A 13,036-nucleotide genomic window follows, 5' to 3' on the forward strand; every position below is an offset into this window, starting at 1 on the left:
ATTTAACATTACTAACTTGGATTTGACACGTACATCTAAAGAATACACAATTGATTAATAACATTTAAACTACACTCTAATCTCACTACTGATATAAACTATGATCTGCTCTCACTTCCACTATCTGTACTTCTGACCCTCCCGAGCTAACTCCTGCACATACTCTCCCACAAGGCTTAGCATCACTGCCTTATATATTTGTAACTGTAGCTCCCTCCAGTGGCTACTCTCGACACCTCATTAACCCTTGCAGTTCTTATAGTTATGATAAACCACAATTGGCAGTGCCAACATGGCACCCTGGCAGTGCCCCTTCCAGCTGGCAGTGCCTGGCTGGCACCCAGTGGCTCTGCCAGGGTGCCTGGGTGGCACCAGCAGTGCCAGGGTACCACCTTGTCCAAAGGACCTGCAGATGGGGGTCTCTGATCCCCTGGGAGACCCCCATGAATGCCGTTCCACCTGCACCCCGTTTGAGTGCTGAATGGCACCTGCCCAAGATCTCCGAGCGAAGGGGTAGACCCCACAGCGCCAATAACTCAGGACTCTGCAAAATAAAGTGAGACTAGCTGTCTTGCTCTAATATGCATATCTTCTGAAAAGTAATTTACATCGCAACGTTTCGCAAGATTGTGTTACATCTCGTGAGGCGTTGCCAGTTGGGTAGATCCCAGGAACAGGATCACCCGGCTTTTATCAGCCACGTTGCGCCATGGCAAGCTGCTTTTCGGGTGCAGCGTGGCCATTGGATCACATCCAATGCTTAAGCTTTATTAAAAAAACAGACCATCGTGCTTTCAGACATTGGGAGCAGGATTGGTGGGAAGAAGCTTATTTTCCTCAAAGTCCTTGGGCTGTGCGATGTTTTTGTGAAGTAAATTTCTCATGTGTAAGCCACCATTATCAGAGAAGGAAAAAGAGGAGTTATTAAAAAGGCGATCAAATAGACCTTGAAAGTCTGGAAAACCAGATGTGTGTCAGTCAGTGTCATTGAGATTTGATAAGCGCAACCAATCACCATCCAATAAACAAAAGACTCTGACTTTGTATATGGAAAGCCACCAAATCAATTTATCTGAACCAAGTTCAGTGAAGAATATCAGGAGGTGAGGATCCGCCCCAACATAATACATGATGATGGAAGTTTAACTGGATAAAAGACAAGATTTTGGGCGAGATTTTGTCCCCATTCGCGGCATGTTCTGCAGTGGTGGAGGGCAGCTCGCCAGTAGCCGACAGCAGGATCTTCCCGCTGAATGTACCCCTTACCACACACAAAACCCGCAGCTGGGGTGTGCTGTCAGTGGACAGTAAGATCCCGCGAGTGTGAACGGCCAGAGAATCCCGCCCAGTAACCTTTGAATTTCAGTACTGTAGTCAACAGACAGAGGGCGAAATAATTTGGTCAACAAGTGAAAACTAGAATCAATTTCAACCTGAGGATATGAAAGTATCAGTCCCTGCAACAGAATGGCCAGGATTTAATAGAGTATATCGAAGCTGGTATGGTGGCAGAGGTGGAAAGGGAGGGCGGGGGTTGGGGGTGGAGTCTTGGGCTGGTGTCCCCGCTTATGATTCCAATTCCCAGCATCGGCTAAACCACCCCCAATTTAGTGGGGCGTGTGGGAGAACCCGACACGGAAATCCGATTGACTGGCAGCTCTTCAGGGTGGAATTCCCGCCCTCTGTGTGTCTGACCGTGTGGGAGGCCCAATGCGGGCCATTAAAGTGCCTGATGGCACTTCAATTGTGTTGGACCTCCCAGATAGAAGCGAAAGGGGGCTCCCACCTCTATCGCTGGAACTAAATTCTGCCCCATATTTCAAAGACCATTACAAGTAGGAGCAGGAATAGGCCTTAGGCTTATGAAGCCTGCTGTGCAATTCAATGAAATCATGGCTGATCACAGCAGGTCTGGTCTGAGCTCCACTTTCCTGCCTTCTCCCCATAACCTTTGATTCCCTGGCAGATCAAAAACTCAGCTTTGAATATTTTCAATGACTCAGCCTCTACTGCGCTCTGTGGAAGAGAATTCCAAATTCTAACAACCATAAGACCATAAAACCATAAGACATAGGAGCAGAATTAGGCCACTCGGCCCATTGAGTCTGCTCCGCCATTCAATCATGGCTGATATTTTCTCATCCCCATTCTCCTGCCTTCTTCCCATAACCCCTGATCCCCTTATTGAGTAAGCACCTATCTATCTCTGTCTTAAAGACACTCAATGATTTGGCCTCCACAGCCTTCTGCGGCAATGAGCTCCACAGATTCACCACCCTCTGGCTGAAGAAATTCCTCCTCATCTCTGTTTTAAAGGATCGTCCCTTTAGTTTGAGATTGTGTCCTCTGCTTCTAGGTTTTCCTACAAGTAGAAACATCCTCTCCATGTCCACTCTATCCAGGCCTCGCAGTATCCTCTAAGTTTCAATAAGATCCCCCCTCATCCTTCTAAAGTCCAATGAGTACAGACCTAGAATCCTCAACCATTCCTCATACAACAAGCTCTTCATTCCAGGGATCATTCTTGTGAACCTCCTCTGGACCCTTTCCAAGGCCAGCACATCCTTCCTTAGATATGGGGCCCAAAATTGCTCACAATTCTCCAAATGGGGTCTGACCAGAGCCTTATATAGCCTCAGAAGTACATCCCTGGACTTGTATTCTAGCCCTCTCGACATGAATGATAACATTGCATTTGCCTTCCTAACTGCCAACTGAACCTGCACATTAACCTTAAGAGAATCTTGAACAAGGACTCCCAACTCCCTTTGTGCTTCGGATTTCCTAAGCATCTCTCCATTAGAAAATAGTTTATGCCTCCATTCTTCCTTCCAAAGTGCATAACCTCATACTTTTCCACATTGTATTCCATCTGGCATTTCATTGCCCACTCTCCTAGCCTGTCCAAGACCTTCTGCAGCCTGCTTGCTTCCTCAAAACTACCTGTCCCTCTACAGATCTTTGCATTATCTGCAAACTTAGCAACAGTGCCTTCAGTTCCTTCTTCCAGATCATTAATGTATATTGTGAAAAGTTGTGGTCCCTGCACAGACCTTTGAGGCACACCACTAGTCACTGGCTACCATCTTGAAAAAGACCCCTTCATCCCCACTCTCTGCCTTCTACCAGTCAGCCAATCCTCTATCCATGCCAGGATCTTACCCTGAACATCATGGGCTCCTAACTTATTTAACAGTCTCCTATGCGACACCTTGTCAAAGGTCTTCTGGAAATCTAAATAAATCACGTCCACTGGTTCTCCTTTGTCTAACTTCCTTGTTACCTCCTCAAAGAACTCTAACAGATTTTTCAGACATGACCTCCCCTTGACGAAGCCGTGCTGACTCAGTCCTAATTTATCATGCACTTCCAAGTACTCCGCAATCTCATCTTTAATAATGGACTCTAAAATCTTACCAATGACCGAAGTCAGGCTAAGCGGCATCTCTTAGACATTCCACAAATTTATTTTCTTGGGATCCACTACCAACCTAATTTGAAGTTCCCCATGATTATTGTAATATTGCCCTCTGAGAGAAGAAATTTCTCCTAATCTCCACCTTAAGTGGGAAACACTGAGACTAAGGGCTGGATTCCCCAATTGCCAACACCAAAATCAGGTTCGGCAATTAGCTGGAGAAGCCGTTTTTACGGCGAAATGGGGGGCGGTGCTGTTTTCCGATACCCCGCCCCTCAGAAACAGCATCATCGCTGAGTATACCGCAGGGATGGCCTCAGGCCATCACCTGAGGCCTTACCCTGATGCTCCGTGCCTGATGGGCCGACTTCTCGACAGTGTGGGCTGCGTCTGCTCACAGTTTTCGGGGACCTCGCATGGCGGCTGCGGACTGTGTCCAGCACCACCACAGTCGGTTGGGGGGGGTGGGGGGAGGAGCCATTCTGCTAGCCGGGGCGGCTTCGGCAGGGGCCTGGGGGGACAGGTCCAGGGGTGGCGAGGTGGGTACACACGCGGCCGGCGACATGCTGTATGGCACGACCGCTACATGTCACCCCCATGCACATGCGCAGATTCGGACCCGGCAATTCTCTGTCCGTATCTGCAGGTAAAGCCGGGGGCTTTACATGGCGCGGCTGCTAGCCTCCCCACCGGACAGAGCATCGGTGCAGGGGTGGCGCTGGCTTTTTGGCCATCAGGTTGGACACACGCTCCAGGCGTAGCCTCAAAATTGGAGATTCCAGCCCTAAGTGTTGACACCAACACAGAATTCGTGGACTTTCGCGACAGCAAAACTAGTGCCACACCTGGACCGATTCCGTTTGTGTTAAGAGGCACTGGCACCTCATGGAACACACTCAATTCCAATGAAAAACGGTGCAGGAGTCGCCAGGTCCGTGACTGACACTCGGGAGGCTGACAAGCTGCAGCCGCATATACACACTTCACTCCCCACACGCACCACCCTAGCCAACAAGATGGCACTTGTTGTGCTGGGTCGCGTCCATACAGCTGATGTGTCGGCTGGGGCCAGAGGGCACCCAGGGGAGTGGCCTGGCTGACATCTATATGACTTGTGGCCCTAAATGTTAGCGCTGTGTACAGCTGTATGGTCCATTTCTACCCCACAGCCCAGTTCCTGGTCACCCCCCACTACTTCTCCCAGCCCTGGCAGAAGCTCCCCGGCCTGGGGCTCAAATGTCAACAAACTATGGCGATGTTGGGCACTTTCTGTACCCCTCTCTTTACCTCTGCAGCCACCATGCCGGTTTCACGATTTTTAAAAGCACAAGTGAACCGCACCGTCGGGAACTCGGCCCATCGGAGGCAAAGAATCACGGAGGCCCCGGAGAATACCAGGTCGGGCCCCCTAATGATATGCAAACATTGAGCGTGCGTTCTGGATCGCATTGATGCTGTTGTCAAGTTGATGGAGAATTGTGATTTGGCATCAAATCAGCATCCGCCGCGATTTTAGCGTTGGAACTTATTCTCCGTCAAATCGCCTTTCCCGATTTTGGCGTCGGCCAACGGAGAATCCCACCCCTTATTTTTCAAATCTGCTCTCTATGCTCAATTCCCCCAGAAGGGGAAACATACTCACAACATCAACCCCTGGCAAGACTCATCAGAATCTTAAATGTTTCATTCTTTTAAAACTAAATGAGTATAGGCCCAATTTGGTCAATCTTTTCTCATTTATATGTGTTCTATCACTTGACGAACAATGCATTGCATTGCAAAAGAATAGCAAAGATTTTTAGTGGTTAACTGAAGCTTTTGAGTGTGGTCTAATTGTTTCTGTGATGCTTGACTCAGAACTCTAAAACCTATTGGGACTAAGAGAAAGTCTTACATTATCAGGATTCAGCATGTACAAGTCTATCTGTCCTTTCCCAATATCCACACAGCATTATTGTTTTCATTTTAATTTTTGAAGTCATTTTTTTTGTGCATCTCCAAGAGATCATGCAGAGTAGGTGTCCTCTTGTTAAGTCAGTCAGTATTACATGCTACGTGGTGCAAAATATAATTGAGGTTTAAATGATAGCTGATAGACTGTATACCGGGGGTTGGTTAGCTCAGTTGGCTGGTTCGTGAAGTGGGCCGATGCCAACAACACGGGTTCAATTCCCGTACCGGCTGAGGTTATTCATGAAGGCCCTGCCTTCTCACCTGAGGTGTGGCGATCCTCAGGTTAAATTGCCACCAGCTAGCACTTAAAGAGGAGAGCAGTCTATGGTCTTCTGGGGCTGTGACGACATTTACCTAAATACCAACTCATAGTAAATTCCTATCACTCAGCTCAGAGGCGAATGTGGCATCCAATGAATTCATTCTATTGTTGGTTCTGAAGGAGACTGCCATCTTCAGTCAACTGCACACCAGTGATCAGCCACTATTGTCATTGTCCACTTAATGTTGGTCTTCCTTGGCTTCTTTCATCATGAACTTCTGTAGACTGAGCAATGAAAGATACTTTGGCTGTTCAAATTTGTTGCAAACTGGGCAATCAGAGTGTTTCTCAACCTACCCATCTTTGTTGTTTGTTAATTCTCCTCGTGTGCCAACAGTCTCGAGTGCAGACACTCAGATCCTACAAAAATAAGGAATAACTATTGCTTCCTGAACTCTTGTCTACATTTTTACGAAAATGACTTCAGCCTTCCACAATCTGATTTTTTGTTTATTCTTTCACAAGACGAGGGCATCGCTGGCTAGGCAGCATTTTTCATGCTCGTCACGAACTGCCCTTGTGAAGGTGGCGCTGAGCTGCCTTCGTGAACCACTATAGTCCATGCTGTGCAGGTACACCCAGTGCTGGTAGTGAGGCAGTTTCAGGATTTTGGCCCAGAAACAGTAAAGGAACGGTGATATATTTTGTATCATAGAATCCCTACAGAACAGAAGGAGGCCATTCAGCCCATCGAGTCCGCATCGATGCTCCGAAAGAGCACCCTACCTAGGTCCACTCCCCCGCACTATTCCTGAAACCCCAACTAACCTGCACATCTTTGGACTCTAAGGGGCAATTTTAGCATGGGCAATCCACCTAACCTGCATACCTTTGGAAGGGCTGGTCCAGTTCAGTTTCTGATCAATGGTAATCTCCTGGACGTTGATCGTGGGGATTCAGCAACTGTAATACCATTGACCATCAAGGGAAGAGGTTTGAATTCTCTCTTATTGAAGATGGTTATTGCCCAGCACTCTTGTGGTGCAAATGTCACTTGCAACTTGTCAGGCCAAGCCTGAATGTTGCCCAGGCGTTGCTAGATATTGGCACAGACTGCTTCAGTATCTGAACAGTTGTGAATGGTGCTGAACATTGTGCAAACACCCTCACTTCTACTCTTCTGATGAAGGAAAGATAATTGATGAAACAGCTGAAGATGTTCGGGACTAGGACACTATCCTTTTAAAAAAATAAATTCAGAGTACCCATTTATTTTTTCTCCAATTAAGGTGCAATTTAGCGTGGCCAATCCACCTAACCTGCACATCTTTGGGTTATGGGGGTGAAACCCACGCAGATATGGGGAGAATATCCAAACTCCACATGGACAGTGACCCAGGGCTGGGATCGAACCCGGGTCCTCAGCGCTGCAGTCCCAGTGCTAACCACTGCGCCGCATGCCGCCCTCTAGGACACTATCCTGAAGAACTCATGACCTGATGTCCAGGACAGTGATGATTGACCTCCAACAACCACAACCATCTTCTACTGTGCTAGGTATGACTCCAAACAGTGAAAAACTAGCCCCCGTCATCTCACCCCGATTCTCATTGACTCCAGTTTTGCTCAGGCCCCTTGATGCCACATTCGATCAAATCTTGTCTTGATGTCAAGGGCAGTCATTCTCACCTCACCTTTTGTGTTCAGCTCTTTTGTACATGTTTGGACTAAGATTGTAGGTTGTTTAATTTTGCAAAAGCTGCATTAGAAAGTTATTTTGATGTCTTCTTTACAATTTCCATTCTTTGACATACACTCCAAGGTAGATAACATGTTCCACCAATTGACCAATTGTACCTCATCCCCTCCAACTATGATGCTGCAATTTCTTGATGCTTCTCAAATTACATGAACTTTGTCTTTTCTTTGCTATAAGATTATACCACCATGAATTTGAGAATATTAAAAAACTTGCCACATAAGGAAACTCCTTCAAAGTCATGCTTTAATGTAAGATTCATCACTGTTTCCAATATAGATGAAATAAATCAAATTACAGTGTGACTTCTTATCTCTTGCCAACTCTTGACCTAAACCATTAGTTTGCTATCCAATCCAAATGTACTCATTGACTTGTTCTAGCTGCTTTCTATCATGAAATAGTAGAATCATAGAATTTACAGTCTAGAAGGCCATTTGGCCCATTGAGTCTACACCGGCCCTTGAAAGCGCACCCTACTTAAGCCCACACCTCCATCCTATCCCCGTAACCCAGTAACCCCACCTACCTTTGGACACTAATGAGCAATTTACCGTGGCCTATCCACCTAACCTGCACATTTTTGGACTGTGGGAGAAAACGGAACACCTGGAGGTAACCCACGCTGACAGGGGGAGAAAGTACAAGTGACCCAAGGCTGGAGTTGAACCTGGGTTTAGAACCGTTCAACCAAAAGTAATACAATAAATGGTCCTGTTGTTCAACTTTTGATGGTGCCGATGGAGCAATAAACATCAGCGAAGTTTCTGTAAAACTTTCCCACATGTCTTTAAATCATTTATAGGATCATTTGCACACAACAGAGTTACAAAACAGGTTTACCACCTCATCTGAAAGATAACGGGCAGGATTGTCCGACCCCCCGCCGGGTCGGAGAATCCCCGGGGGGTGGCGTGAATCCCGCCCCGTGGCTCCGACACCGGCTGCCATATTCTCCGGCGCCAGTTTTCGGGCGGGGGCGGGGATCACGCCACACCAGTCAGGGACCGTTGGCGGCGCCCCCCCCTGCAATTCTCTGGGCCCCGATGGGCCAAGCGGTCGCCCAGTTTTGGCCACTCCCGCCGACGTGGATTGGACATGGTCCCACATGGCGGGACCTGGGAGGTAAGTTGGCTGGTGCGGTCCTCGGGGGGACGCGGGGGGATCCGACTCCAAGGGGGACACGACGGTGGCCTGGCCCGCGATCGGGGCCCGCCGATCTGCCATGGGGGCACTTCTTCCTTCCGCTCCGGCCATACAGAAGACACCCCACTGCGCATGCGGCAGAATACGCTGGCCGGTCTGCGCATGCGCGGAACCACGCCGGCGGTTCTGCGCATGCGCTAACTCGTGCAGTCCCTTCAGTGCTGGCTGGCGCACGCCAACCCCTCCGGCGCTGGCCTAGCCTCCGGAAGTGCAGAGAATTCCGCTACTTCCGGTCGGCCCGACGCTGGAGTGGTTCTCGCAGTTTTTTACGCCAGCGTCGGTCCCATTGCGCCAATTCGGGAGAATCCCGCAAAACATCTCCAACACACCAGAACTCTCTCTTCACTGAGCTGAAATAACAGCTTAAAGCATCCTGCTCAAGTCCTGGAGTGGAGCTCAAACCATCAGCTCTGCCTCAGATGTGATATGTACGTATCTGACATCTGTTAGAAAGATGTCATGTCCTGGGGTAGCATGGTTAGCACTGCTGCCTCACAGCGCCGAGGACCCAGGTTCGATCCCGGCCCCGGGTCACTGTCCATGAGGAGTTTGCACTTTCTCCGCTTGTCTGCGTGGATCTCACCCCCACAACCCAAGGATGTGCAGGATAGGTGGATTGGCCACGCTAAATTGCCCCTTAATTGGAAAACAGAATTGGATACTCTAAATTTCTATTAAAAAAAAGATGCCATGTCCATTGTAATCTTTGCATGACATTCTTTGTTCATGGTTTCATGCCCAGCTTTGTTACTTCTCTGTTACAATAATTATCACTTTAGTTATTATACAATGGCAATCCCGATCATGAATGATTTCTGTTGCAGTCAAAGAAAGTGGTGGAAGGAGTCCAATAACAGAAATGGCTGCTGGGCAGACTTTTAAATTGTACAGATATAATCCAGTACCGTGACAGTGGGCCTTTGACTATGAACTAGAAAGGGATTTGTGCATTTTTGATGAGGAGATTGAGAGCTCTTGGCAGCAGAGTTGGGGATCTCCTGACTGGAGGCAAAGATCAGGTTAGGATGGGTCTTCTCACAATCCAAACCTACTATGGGCTTTGTTTCCAATTTTGCTGTCGTGCTCCTCGGAAAACAGAACTTTTAGCTCAGGGGAAAATCAAGATGCTGCCGTACAAATCTCATTGAAGTCCTTGGTTCTTTTAAACCAGCTGGAGAAATTCAAAAAGCCTTTGGTGAAGTATTGCAGTACATCAGAACTAGCATGTAATCCTGACTATTATATGTTCAAAGAAACACCTGCACACCCTGGTTCGTGCTTTGTTCCTGTGATATATAACTGGTTGAGGATGTGTGCTTTGCGAGCAGTCAACTTTGTACAAATATCGGCTCTCCCCAGAGACCCTGATAGTGAATTGCCACAGCTGGTATTCCAATCATCCGCTGGAACTCCAATCAAAGAGCTGAATAAATCCTGGAATAATGTTGCTTTATCTCACCCCCCTGGCTCCCCACAAAATGTTCCACTACATCCCAATTCCATGTATCACTTTCTGGCATCAGAGAAGTAAACTGCGCAAATGTTTGCTTTCTGGCCACCTCTCATGGGCAATACTTTCCCCTGGTGTATTTCTCCTCTTTACCCCCTACCTCCCAAAGATGCGCAAAAGGTTTACCTCACGGATGAAAAGTGATCAGAAACTTTGCAGAAACAGCATGAACATTGCGACCGTGTAATGGAGGCAGGTTCAGGTCAGTTCAGGGTCCATGAACATGGCAGACTGCAGCCCAGAGGGAGAGGAAAATCAGCCCCTTTAATTGCAAAAGAGGTGTCGTAAAAATTGTAAATTATTGACCTCATGCCCCTTAATATTTTCCATGACAGCAGGGAAAAATAACAGCTACCTCCAGCATCTAATAAAATCAAATGACATCCAAGTGTTGGCTGAGCTGATCTAGAAGGTTGGAGTGGGATTTCCCAACATGTTGAACAGGGCTTGGGTTCTATGCCAGCAAGCTCCCAATAAATACCGTATTTGCCCAGTGGAGATGAAAAAATCAGCTCCCTACTGAGAGGAAGATAGGTCAAACGATAGGTCAATGATCATACTGGCCTCCTCGGTACTTACTCATCCAGGGCAGCAACACATGTGCATAGAATAGAATCCCTTCAGTGCAAAAGGAAGCCATTCAACCCATTGCGTCTGTGCCAACCCTCTGAAAGGGCACCCTACCTAAGGTCAGGCCCCCATCCTATCCCCGTAACCCCACCCAACCTTCTGGACTCAAAGGGACAATTTAGCATGGCCAATCCAGCTAATCTGCACATGTTTGGACTGTGGGGAGGAAACCGGAGCACCCGAAGAAAACCCACGCAGACACGGGGAGAAAGTGCAAACTCCACACAGACAGTGACCTGAGGCCGGAATTGAACCCTGGTAGTGTGAGGCAGCAGTGCTAATCACTGTGTCACCGTGCCGCCCCACTGCCACAACAGCACTGAGCTCAGGAGGAAAATCAGCTTGGGTTCCTGTTCCAGATTTCCAGTCAGTGGCTTCTGTTGGAGAATGCATGTATGTTCCTGGGAGAGCACACAGATCCACTGGTTTGCCCTGGCAAGGCAGGGCCTGGTAATTAGGCAGGGTGCCCTGTAAAGGAATCAACCACATTTTTCATCCAATAATTTGAACCTTCTGGTATCGGTACACCTGTCTGCAAATCAGAACAGACCTGCGCCTAGGTGTAATGTCCCCTACGCAGAATGAATGCCAGTCAACTGATATACCAAAGGTACATGGTGGCCATGGAGGAGTACGTCAGTAAAATTCAATTATTTTAGGGAGTAAGGAGAAGGAGAATGATTGCTGAAGGATTCTTGGCAGTAATCTGATGCCTTACCTGAGGCTGCAGGAATTTACTTACACTTGCAAACTGGGCAGCAAAGCCCTGGCACCAGTTCCATCTTGCTACAAGGCAGCGAGGGGCACGTGGCACATGAGACTGTTCCCAGCTGGCAGATACAAACAGACAGAAAAGACAAAATTCAATTCCATTGTGATCCACTGCTGGATGAAATAAAGAAATAATAAAGGAAAGAGTAAAAGGAGAAAAAAAAAGAGGAAATAATTAATATATTGCCTTTCCTAACCTCAGGGGGGTCCCAAAGCACTTTACAGCTATTTAAGTACTTTTGAAGTGTAGTCATGATTGTAGTGGAGAAAATGCATCAGCCAATTTGAACACAGTAAGCTCCCACGAACCATACTGTGATAATAACCAGATAATCTATTTGAGTAAGGTTGGCTGAGGGATAAAATGTTGGCAGGACAACAGAGAGAATTGTGCTGTTCTTTGAAATAGTGCCATGAGATCTTACAACACCCACCCAAGAAGGAAAACGTAGCTCTGTTAGTATCTCATCTGAAAGATGGCATTCCCTCAGTATAGTACCAAAGTGCGATCCTGGACTATGTGTTTGAGCCTGTAGAGTGACGCTTGACTTCACAACCTTCCGGCTCCTGCATGAGCTTTAATTATGGTGTTAAATAGCCCTAGTTTATTAGGGAGCTGCCTGACAGTGGCAGTTATCTCTTAATCATCTGAAAGTAATTGTGTGAACCAATGTAGTTAATGCAGTAGGAAGCTGAGCAAGATAGTGAGACATCAGTGACTAAGCAGACAGGTTTTCAAGCCGCAAGGAAGTGAATGCCTGGAGAGGAGACTATGCCAGAGTGAGACAAAGTCTGGGTATGTTGTTGGGAATTTGGTGCAAAGAGAGAAAGGGGCTTCTCCCTTTTTTAGCCATAGCTGTAGAAGAGATAGGGCCTCGAATCAGAGGTATGTGTTGGAGAAACTAGGGGGATGAATCTGTGGGTTCAGCCCAGAAAATCAAATTGTGATCTAATAGCAAAGAAGGTAAGTGATTGACTGGTTGATGGGCATTTTCTCTTTTTCTCTTATCTAAAGTGGGGAACTCCCTCCTCCCCTACATCTCCCCATTCCCTAACCCAGTTTTGAAGGCAGGATGGCAGCTTCCCTCGGCAATACTACGAATTGCACCCATTGTGCATTTCATAAAGCAAGCATACAATCTATAGTTGGGCAGTAAAGGCTCCACAAAGCAGTATATCTATTTTTAAATCCATTTTACTGGGTATACTAAAGATGTATCATGTTTAACATGGCTGCACTTTAATTCTATAATAACAGGAAATGTGTTACTGGGTTTAACAATACTGTATATTTAGTACTTAAAGAACATAAAAGCATTGGTGTGTCAATTTTATCAAGGTGAAATTTCCCAGATGGTCACAGAGGTGCCTGGAACAGTACAACAAGCAACTTGCATTCACCAAAATCAGACACTCCACATTTAACCCCAGCTTCTGAGTCGGGGATATTAAAAAAATTCATTCAAGGGATGTGGACTTCGCTGCGAGGCCAGCATTTATTGCCCATCCCTAATTGCCCTCGAGAAG

The 13,036-nt window shown here is 47.2% G+C and overlaps 1 protein-coding gene across 3 annotated transcripts in view; it reads right to left on the reverse strand.

Annotated features, from left to right (window-relative positions):
• LOC140431033 (von Willebrand factor C and EGF domain-containing protein-like) overlaps positions 1–13,036 on the reverse strand; it is a 633,994-nt gene that overhangs the window by 151,551 nt on the left and 469,407 nt on the right. For all 3 annotated transcript variants that reach the window (XM_072518932.1, XM_072518933.1, XM_072518934.1), the window contains exon 17: positions 11,481–11,568. In XM_072518932.1, coding sequence (XP_072375033.1) covers positions 11,481–11,568 — 88 coding nt within the window. The remainder of the gene's footprint in view (positions 1–11,480; positions 11,569–13,036) is intronic.

The sequence above is a fragment of the Scyliorhinus torazame genome, chromosome 10 (assembly GCF_047496885.1).
Source record: "Scyliorhinus torazame isolate Kashiwa2021f chromosome 10, sScyTor2.1, whole genome shotgun sequence".
Lineage (NCBI taxonomy): Eukaryota > Metazoa > Chordata > Chondrichthyes > Carcharhiniformes > Scyliorhinidae > Scyliorhinus > Scyliorhinus torazame.